At 66.8% G+C, this 8,710-nt stretch overlaps 1 protein-coding gene across 2 annotated transcripts; it reads right to left on the bottom strand.

Annotated features, from left to right (window-relative positions):
• Nucleotides 1-669: 669 nt before the first annotated feature.
• Nucleotides 670-8,639, bottom strand: RNF214 (ring finger protein 214). 2 transcript variants are annotated; one of them, XM_068167813.1, is made up of 15 exons: nt 8,533-8,639; nt 8,244-8,448; nt 7,414-7,473; nt 7,018-7,158; nt 6,304-6,443; nt 5,803-5,871; nt 5,017-5,113; nt 4,659-4,747; nt 3,944-4,046; nt 3,520-3,618; nt 2,913-3,283; nt 2,273-2,408; nt 2,014-2,121; nt 1,631-1,726; nt 670-921 (listed from the first exon to the last, which is right to left on the bottom strand). In XM_068167813.1, the coding sequence occupies exons 1-15, from the start codon at nt 8,622-8,624 to the stop codon at nt 856-858; spliced, it is 1,872 nt and encodes a 623-aa protein (XP_068023914.1). In that variant the 5' UTR covers nt 8,625-8,639; the 3' UTR covers nt 670-855. The 2 variants fall into 2 exon arrangements, with proteins under 2 accessions (XP_068023914.1, XP_068023915.1); XM_068167814.1 differs by having other exon boundaries at nt 3,944-4,034.
• Between the last annotated feature and the right edge of the window lie 71 nt (nt 8,640-8,710).

Here is an 8,710-nt window from a genome sequence, read left to right as displayed (position 1 = left end):
AATGGGCACAGCCTGGGGCAGAAGTTCATCTGAGCACAAGGAGGAGCTCAGGGGTGAGGGAGCAGGGGAGCAGGCTGCCCAGGGAGGTGGTGGTCTCCATCTCTGGAGACACTCAAACCCCAGCTGGATGTGTTCCTGAGGGACCCTCCCTAGGTGCCCCTGCCCTGGCAGAGGGCTTGGACTGGGTGAGCTCCAGAGGCCCCTTCCAGCTCCTTCCCTCCTGGGAGTGGAGGCTCAGGGCAGCAGCAGGCTCCCTGCAAGTGACTTAGAATGGGTTGGGGTGGAAGGGACCTTAAGAGATCATCCAGTGCCAGCCCCCTGCCATGGGCAGGGACACCTCCCACCAGCACAGGCTGCTGCAGGCCTCATCCAGCCTGGCCCTGAACTCCTCCAGGGAGGGCACAGCCACAGCCTCCCTGGGCAGCCTGTGCCAGGGGCTCCCCACCCTCACTCAGGAATTTCTTCCTCATCCCAGCCTCAATCTCTCCTCCCCCAGCTCAAATCCATTCCCTCTCATCCTCTCACTCCCAGCCCTTGTCAGAAGCCCCTCCCCAGCTCTCCTGCAGCGCCCCCCCGCGGCCGTTAGCCTCCCAGAGAGGCTGCAGGGGAGGCCAGCAGAGCTGCCCCCAGGAGCAGCCCCCAGGAGCAGCCCCCAGGAGCAGCCCCAGCTCACTGCATAATATACACACTTTATTCCTGCCCTGGGCCCGGGCCGGGCTGCCTCTATACACACTTCCCCTGGAGATAAAAATGTACATGGTGTATACATGGCTGTATAAATATAGACCTGTAGAAACCTCAGCCCCCACCCTGCCCCTCCACACAGCTCCTCCTGCTCCTCTGCTCCAGCTGCTGTCATTTCAGGCTGGGACAGAAGGGGCAGGTGTCAGTCGTGTTGGTCTGTGCCCAGAATTTGATGCACTGCAAGAGAGAGAATTGGTCACAGCAGCCAGCAGCAGCACCTGGGGTGACCTTCCCAGGCAGGCCCCTGAGAGGCCTCTGCTGCTTACACAGCCTCCCAGCAGGAGGGCAGCAGCTGGGGGGAGCCTGCTCGACCCGGCAGCGCCACCAGCCCCTCCCCAGCACATCGGCAGGGAATGGTTTGGGCTGGAAGGGACCTCCAGAGGTCATGGAGTCCAACCCCCCTGCAGGGAGCAGGGGCAGCCTCCACTGCAGCAGGCTGCCCTGAGCCCTCCTGAGCCTCACCTTGGGGGTTTCCATCTCAGCAGCTGCTGGAGGCCCCAGAGGCACTTTGGGTTTGCCCTGGCAGCACTGCAGGGTGAATCCCTTCTGCCTGGCAGCTCCTGTGCCCTGACCCACAGTGCCCAGGCAGCTCCCCCTCACCCTGTGCTGTAGGTCCTTCCAGGCTGTCCTGCTTCCAGGGGAGGCCAAGCTCTGACCCTGGCTCAGGGCAGCCTGTTCCTGAGGCCACCACCAAATGGCCCTCAAGGGTGGCCCAGCTAAGAGCATGGAGAGGGGAGGGAGGTGCCAGGATGCAGAGCTCCACTGCTCACACTCCCCTGGCAGGAGCTCAGGACAACAGGGACCCTCCACACCTGCCCAGGGACCCAGGAAGGGAGTGGAAGCATTAGGAGGCACCTAGGAGCAGGGAGGAGCTGCACACACTCACCTCCTTGTGCAGCACATGTGAGCAGGCCATGGGGTGGAGGTCCCCAGGCTGCACAAGCTTCTGGCACATCAGACACAGCTTACAGGCAGCTGGGGTCTGGCACAGGTGGTGAGAGAAGAGGGAGCAGACAGGGACAGGGGTCAGGCACCCAGCACAGGTCACCTATTCCCCATTCCAGCTCCTCCCTGCAGCCAGGGGCCACAGCCTGCCCAGTTCCTCCCTCTGCCCACAGCCGCCGGAGCCTCCGACCCCTCTCCTGCAGCCGTTCCCACTCCCCCCACCCCTCCCCTCCCACCTCCCCAGCAGCTGCCTGAGGAGAGAGGAAAAGCTCCAGTGGCTCATCCTTGAGGCCACCCTCCCTGGGGCCAGCCCAAGAGCCTTACATGTGAGGCTGCTGCAGGGTAGGCCACCTGTGCAGGGGGCAGGAACATCGGGGTGCTGATCTGCGGCAGCGGCGCCGAGAACATGGGAGCCCGGATCCGGCCCAGGGGCTGCAGCCAGCAGGAGAGGACAGCCAGTTACCCCCAGCCCTGCCCTCAGGGCACACAGCCCTGGCAGCTGCCCTTGCCCAGCAGCTCCCCTCCCCAGCAGCTCCCCTTCCTCCCTCCTCCCCTCCCCAGCAGCCCCCTGCCGCTCGCCCACCTGCGCCCCGGCCGCTGCCCGCTCCTGCTGCTCTGCCAGCTTGGCTGCCACCAGCTGGTTCAGCTCCTCCATGGTCAGCCCTGCCATGGTCCTCCTGGCAGTCTTGATCTGCTGCAGGATGTTGGTGAGCTGGGCCCTGCGTGGAGAGCAGCCTGCTAAGAGCCCCCAGCCGCCCCCCAGCCGGGACCCTGCACCCCAGCCCCAGCAGAAGCCAAGCAGCACTCACAGCCTCCCTGAGCTCCCCACCCCACAACGCTGGGGAAGGGCTGGGGAGACCCCAGCTGGAGCAGCAGACAGCACAGGACCTGCCCCAGGGGCTGCTGTGGAACCACAGCACTGCCTGGGCTGGAAAAGGCCTCCAGGGTCACCCAGGCCAAGCTTCCACCCAGCAGCCCCACAGCACCAAACCCTGCCCCCAGTGCCAGAGACCCCTCCAGGGATGGGGACTCCACCACCTCCCTGGGCAGCCTAAGGACTCACTGCTGCCCCTCAGACACAGCTCCAAACCTCCCTCCCCAGCAGCCCTGAGAGCCCCCAGCCTCTGCTCCCTGCCCCCAGGCTCCCCTCACTCCCCCTGCAGCCCCCAGGGGCCCCCGGAGGAGCTGCCCTCGCCCCCTGCCCTCGCCCCCTGCCCCCTCACTTGTTGCACTGCGGGAACCGAGCCAGCAGCTTCTCCAGCAGCTTCTCCAGCTTGTCGGCAGGCTGCGGCCGCTGGAACTCGGGGGCCAGGCCGCCCAGCCCCGGCGGCGGCGGCAGGGAGCCGGCAGGGGGCATGTGGGGCCCGGGCGGGGCCAGCAGCGAGGCCAGCACCGGGCTGCTCCGGCCCTGCGAGGCGGGCAGCGGCGGCGACGGCTGGGCGGGCCGGGACAGCGCGGGGTTCAGCAGCGGGAAGGAGAGGGCGCGGGGGTCGGCGCTGGGCATCACCATGGGCACGGGAACGGGGCCGATGGGGAAGGGCAGCCGCGGCGTGAGGGAGGGGCTGGGCTGGAATGCTGTCAGCAGGAAATCTGTCTGAGAGAGAGAAACGGGGGGCGGCAGGGGCTGGTCAGGATGGGCACACCCCAAAGGGCGGCACAGCGCCCCCCTGCGCCCCCCGCCCAGGCTGGCACCGGGACAGGCCCTCCCCCCGTGCCCGGGGGGCGGCAGGGAACAGCCCCAGGCCGCCTCCCTCCTTGGCACACAGCCGGCAGGCTGCCCCCAGGGCCTGGCACCACCCCCCAGCAGTGCCAGCCCCGAGCCAGGCTCACTTCCGAGGGCGGCGGAGGCAGCGTCGGGGTCGGGATCTGGGGCAGGCTGCTCAGCTTCGTTCCGTTCCTCACCATCTGGATGTGGTCATTGAACTGATCCTGGCAGAGGGCAAGGCAAAGGCACACACTGCTCACAGCCCCTGCCCAGGGAGCTGGGGGGCTGACTGCCCGGCCTGGACACAGCACTGCTTGACTGGGCACAGCACTGCCTGCCCGGGCACAGTGGCGCTCCCAGCCCGGGCACGGCGGCGCTCCCAGCCCGGGCACAGCACTGCCTGCCTGAGCACAGCGCTCCCAGCCCGGGCACAGCAGCGCTCCCAGCCCGGGCACAGCTGCAGGCCTGGCAGCAGGCACTGTCTGTTCCCCAGGAGTCAGAGGGGGGCAGCAGAGCAGCTGCCCTGCACCACCCCCAGCAGCAACTCACTCGGACACTCTCCTTGGTCATTCGTATCCTGTTCAGCCTCATCTCCCACTCCTGCTTTGGCCTCATGGTCTCCGGCGTGGGCGGTGCAGACCTGCAAGCACAGCTGAACGTTCCCCCTTGCAAACCCTGCTCTCACCACGGGCAGCAGGCACCCCGAGCTCTGGGAGGGCTCCTCACCCCCCACCCGGCTGAGGAACCCCAGCAGAGGAGGGCAGAAGGTGCTCAGAGCAGGGACTGGTCCTGGGTGAGCAGCAGGCTCCCACCCAGCTGAGGAACCCCAGGAGAGGAGGGCTGAAGCTGCTCAGGGCAGAAGGTGCTCAGGGCAAGGACTGGTCCTGGGTGAGCAGCAGGATCCAACCCAGCTGAGGAACCCCAGGAGAGGAGGGCACAAGGTGCTCAGGGCAGAAGGTGCTCAGGGCAGAAGGTGCTCAGGGCAGGGGCTGGTCCTGGGTGAGCAGCAGGCTCCCAGCTGGCTGGGTGTGCCCTGGTGTGGTGCACAGGGACAGGGTCAGCAGAGCCACCATAGTGCATGGCACCGCTTCAGCAGAGGCACAGCAGCAGGACCTGAGCACAGCCCCAGCTGCCCCTGGCTTGCTGCACTCCTGAGCTCCACGATGTGAAGAAGAAAGGCACAGCACAGCCCTGAGCTGCTCAGCCACAGCTCCAGTGCAAGCAGAGGAGCAGGAGAGGGGCCTGGGGAACACTGGGCACTCACTTGAGGTAGGTGAGGTACAGCTCTGCTTCTTTCTCTGCCTCTTCCAGCTTCAGCACCAGCAGCTCCTTCCGGCTCTCCAGGGACAGGATCTGGCAGGGAGGAGCTCCCTGAGCGCTCCTCGGAGTGAGCCTTGCTCCTTGCTGCCAGCCTCCAACCCCCCTGCTGAGCACCAAGTGCACCAGGGCCCCGCTCCCAGCTGGAGCTGGCTGCACTGCTCCAGCTCCATCCCTTCCCTTGGCCCACAGGGGCTGTGAGGCAGGCTCAGACTGCTCCTGATTTCACACCACCATCCACTCCAGCCCAGAACCTCCACAGCAGCCCTGAGAGCTGCTCTGGAGGGCAGCAGCCCCCTGCTGACCTCTGCCTTCCAGGCTCTTTCTGTCTCCTCCAGGATGTTCCTGTTGATTTCGTAGTGCTGGTTCTTCAGCTTGTCCAGCTCCATCTCCCACAGCTGCCTGCAGGCACAGACACAACCAGCTGGGCACTGGGGTGGTGTGGAACAAGAGAGCAGGGCAAGGCCATGGATCCTGGCAGCTTCCAGAGCACGACAGCAGTCCTGCTCCCCATGCCTGAGCTGTGCCAGTGTGCTAAAGGCTGGGCAAAACCAGAGCTCCCCTTGGCAGGGAAGGCTGCCCAGGGCTGCACCTGAGGCACCCACAGGGCTGAGCAGCCCTAACCCTGCAGAAGTCTACAGCTGGTCCCTTCCACCTGCCCTGTGGCAGCATCCAAGCCTGCAGCTGGAGCTCCTCTGCCCGGCTGCACAGCACCCAGGGCATGCCAGGGCAGAGTCAGGGGCTTGTGCCAACCCTGGGCAGCTGAAAGCCAAGCAGAGGTAGCAGTTACAAGCTGAGTCAATCCCCTGAGCTGAACCCTGAGCCTCTGGGATCTGTATGTCACAAGTCCCCAGGAGCCTGCTTGTGACCAGGACCAAAGAGGATTTGATCCGAGCCTGGGGCAGCAGCCTGCAGACACAGGCTTCAGAGGTGGCACTGGGCAGCACTGGTGGAGCTCTCTGTGCCCTGGTGGAGCCCTCTGTGCCCTGGTGGAGCCCCCTGTGCCCTACCCCAGCAGCAGCAGAGTGGCTCCAAGGCAAGAGGGCTGGAAGGGAAGGAGCAGCACAGGCAGGGCCAGCTGGGAGCCTTACTTCTCGTCGGACTGCTCTGCAATCAGAGAGGCAATCTTGTTCTCCTTCTCCTCCTGCTCCTTCAGCAACCTGCCCAGGAGGAAGAGCACAGCTGGAGCCACCCCTGCAGAGGCACTGGCACCCTGGCAGGGCACCGTGCCCGTGGCACAGCTCACCCAGAGCCCACCGGTGCTGGGTGGCCGCTGCCAACACCCCACAGAGCAAAGCTTCTGCTGTGCCATGGCACTGCACAGGGGCAGGGGCACAGGGGCGGGGGCACAGGGGCACAGGGACAGGGGCACAGGGGCTGGCAGCTGTGCTGCCCCCACAGCACACACATGGTGCCCCCCACAGGGACCAAGCACCGTGGGGGGTCTGACACTGTCCTCTTCTGCTCCAGCAGCCACAGCTGGGGGGGAGCAGCACCACCTCCCCCTCCTCCTCCTCCCCCTCCTCCTCCTCCCCCTCCCCCTCCCCCTCCTCCCCCTCCCCAGCCCAGCACTTTCCTGTCCATGCTCTCACCTCCTGCCTTTCTCACACAGCTTCTCAATCTCTGCTTTCAGATCCTGCTCCTTCTGCAGGAACTCCTTCTTCTCCTTCTCCATCTTCTTCTTGGTCTCCTCCCGCTTGATGGTGACGTCCTGGATGGCCTTCAGGATCTCCTGGAGGGGAAGGAGCAGAATGCCCAGGGCTGAATCCCTTACTCCTCGAGATTCAAGGCAGGGAGAGTCCAGGGCCACAGAGGCCAGCAGCAGCCTGCTTTGCATCACATCCTGCTGAGGTCCAAAGCAGCTGCTGTGAGGAACCCCAGCAGCCAGGGCACCTGCACCAGAGGCTCCCCTGCCCCTGCAGGAGGACTTCAAGGGGCAGAGTCCTGCTCTGGTCTAGGTGTAGCCAAGAGGGCACTGATGGCTCCTTCTGTCTCACTGTGAGCTACCACAGGGCCAGCTGTGGTTCACTGAGCCCTTGAGCAGCAGCCAGCTCCCATCAGGAACACAAGCTGGGCTTGCTGGAGACACTGCAAGATCCTCCTCTTGCAGGACACACACCCAGGCTGCTGAGTCAGGAGCCAGCTCTGAGCTGCCCAGCAGCTCCATTTGGGCAGGGGCCAGTCCCCAGTGCTGTGAAACTGGCACACAGGCCTGTGCCACACAGGGCTGTGCCAATTCTCCTGGCAAAGCAGCCCCCCCAGCAGTGTGAGCAGCAGCTGAGCAGAGAAAGGACAGCACCAGGTACCTGGTGGTTCTTCATCTCCTCTTCCCTCCGCTGCTGCAGCTGCTTCAGCTGCACCTGCAGCTGGTTCTCCACTTGCCTCTGTTTGTCCAGCACCTCCTGGTACCTCTCCTTCAGCAAAGCCCTCTCAGACATCATTTTGTCCTGCAATGGAGAGCAGCAATTCAGGGAGAGCCATCCCCTTCCCCCCAGCACAGGGAGCACAGGCCAGGGGAGGATCTCAGCAGTGCCTCACAGCAGCCACTGCCAGCAGCTGCAGCTCAAGGGCCTCCCCTTTCAAAGCTCTGGCTCTGGAGGTGGGCAAGGAGGAAGGGAGGCAGTGCCTGGGGCTGCTGGGGGAGTGAGGGAATGGGAGCACAGCAGCACCAGCAGCAGGGCCTGGACTCCTCTGCTACCTACCAAGTTCTTCTCAATGTCCTGATCTGTGTTCACATCCATGTCAGCTGTCTTGAAGTCTGTCTGCAAAGGGAGATGACTGCTGTCAGACCCCCACCAAGCCTCACCCCCCACCCCTGCAGCCTCACCTGACCCCCCTCAGCCAGCAGGCAGAGGCAGCCTGACCTGCCCCAGGCTCAGCCTGGCCACCCAACACCATCCTACCCCATCCCCCTGCAGAGAGCCTGCCAGGGTGTGCAGAGAGCAGCAGCTGCCAAGCAGCAGGCAGGGAACACTCTCAGCTGCTCCCTGCACCCCACACCCGCACCCCACACCTGCACCCCACACCCGCACCCCACACCCGCACCCCACACCCGCACCCCACACCTGCACCCCACACCTGCACCCCTGAGGGCGCAGAGCAAGCCACAGACAGATCCCGGGGCAGGCAGGCTGAGGGGCTGGGGCTGGGGGAGAGAAGGCTGCAGGGAGCTTGCTGCAGCCTGTCAGCTCTGCAGGGCAGTCTCGCAGGGCAGAGGGGGAAGGCTTCTGATCAAGGGGAGCAGCGACAGCACAAGTGGCAACGAGGGCGAGGGGAGGCCTGGGGCAGGCATTCGGAGGCATTCTGCCCCAGGAGGGCGGTGAGACGCGGGCCCGGCTTGCCCGGGGAAGCCGCGGAGGGGCTGAGGGCCGGGTGGCAGCGCGCCCGGGGCAGCCTGCTCCGGGGGGAGAGTCCCTGCCCCGGGGGGAGAGTCCCTGCCCCGGGCAGCGGAGCTGCCACCGGAGCCCCCAGCTCCCTCCCAGCCCCAGCCCCGGCCGCCCCCGGGCCCCGCCGCCTGCTCCCGCGCACCCACCTGCACCGCGATGTTCTGCGAGGGCTTCGGGGGCGCCGCCTCGGGGTCGGGCTCCTCCGCCTCGCCGCCGCTCGACCCCCCGGCGTCCACGCCGCCGGGCCCGGGCTCCGCCGGGGCCTGGCCGGGGCCGGGGGCGGGCTCCGCCTCTCCGCCGGGGCCGGGCGCCGCCTCGCTGGGGCTCTCCGGGGCGGAAAGCGCGCTCCCGCTGCGCGAAACAAACACGCCGGTCACTCCCCCCGCCTCGGGCCCGGCCCCCGGGGCAGGCCCCAGCCCGCCGGCTGCCTCCTACCTGCCGGGCGGCGCGGCGGGGCCGGGCTCGCAGAGGCGCGGCGGGGCCGGCGCGGCGGCGGGGCCGTCGGCCTGGGCCTGCTCCAGCGCCATGGGCAGGCTGCGGGCGGGGCGGGGCGGGGCGGGGCGGGGGCAGGGCCCGGCGGGGCGCGGCCCGGAGCGGCCCGGAGCGGCAGCGG

This window comes from Melanerpes formicivorus, unplaced genomic scaffold, assembly GCF_026170545.1.
Source record: "Melanerpes formicivorus ecotype bairdi unplaced genomic scaffold, bMelFor1.0.p_v2 SCAF_123, whole genome shotgun sequence".
In the NCBI taxonomy this organism is placed as follows: Eukaryota; Metazoa; Chordata; class Aves; order Piciformes; family Picidae; genus Melanerpes; species Melanerpes formicivorus.
The sequence above is the reverse complement of the archived record's forward strand: the minus strand, read 5'-3'. Positions and strand labels throughout refer to the sequence as shown.

Bases quoted from the DNA above. Each gene is read 5' to 3' on its own strand.
- RNF214 (XM_068167813.1), bottom strand. From the start codon at position 8,624: ATGGCGCTGGAGCAGGCCCAGGCCGACGGCCCCGCCGCCGCGCCGGCC. The intron at 8,449-8,532 runs GTAGGAGGCAGC...TGTTTCGCGCAG, and splicing joins CCCGCCGCGCCGCCCGGCAG to CGGGAGCGCGCTTTCCGCCC. The intron at 6,444-7,017 runs GTACCTGGTGCT...CTTCCCCTCCAG, and splicing joins AGGAGATGAAGAACCACCAG to GAGATCCTGAAGGCCATCCA.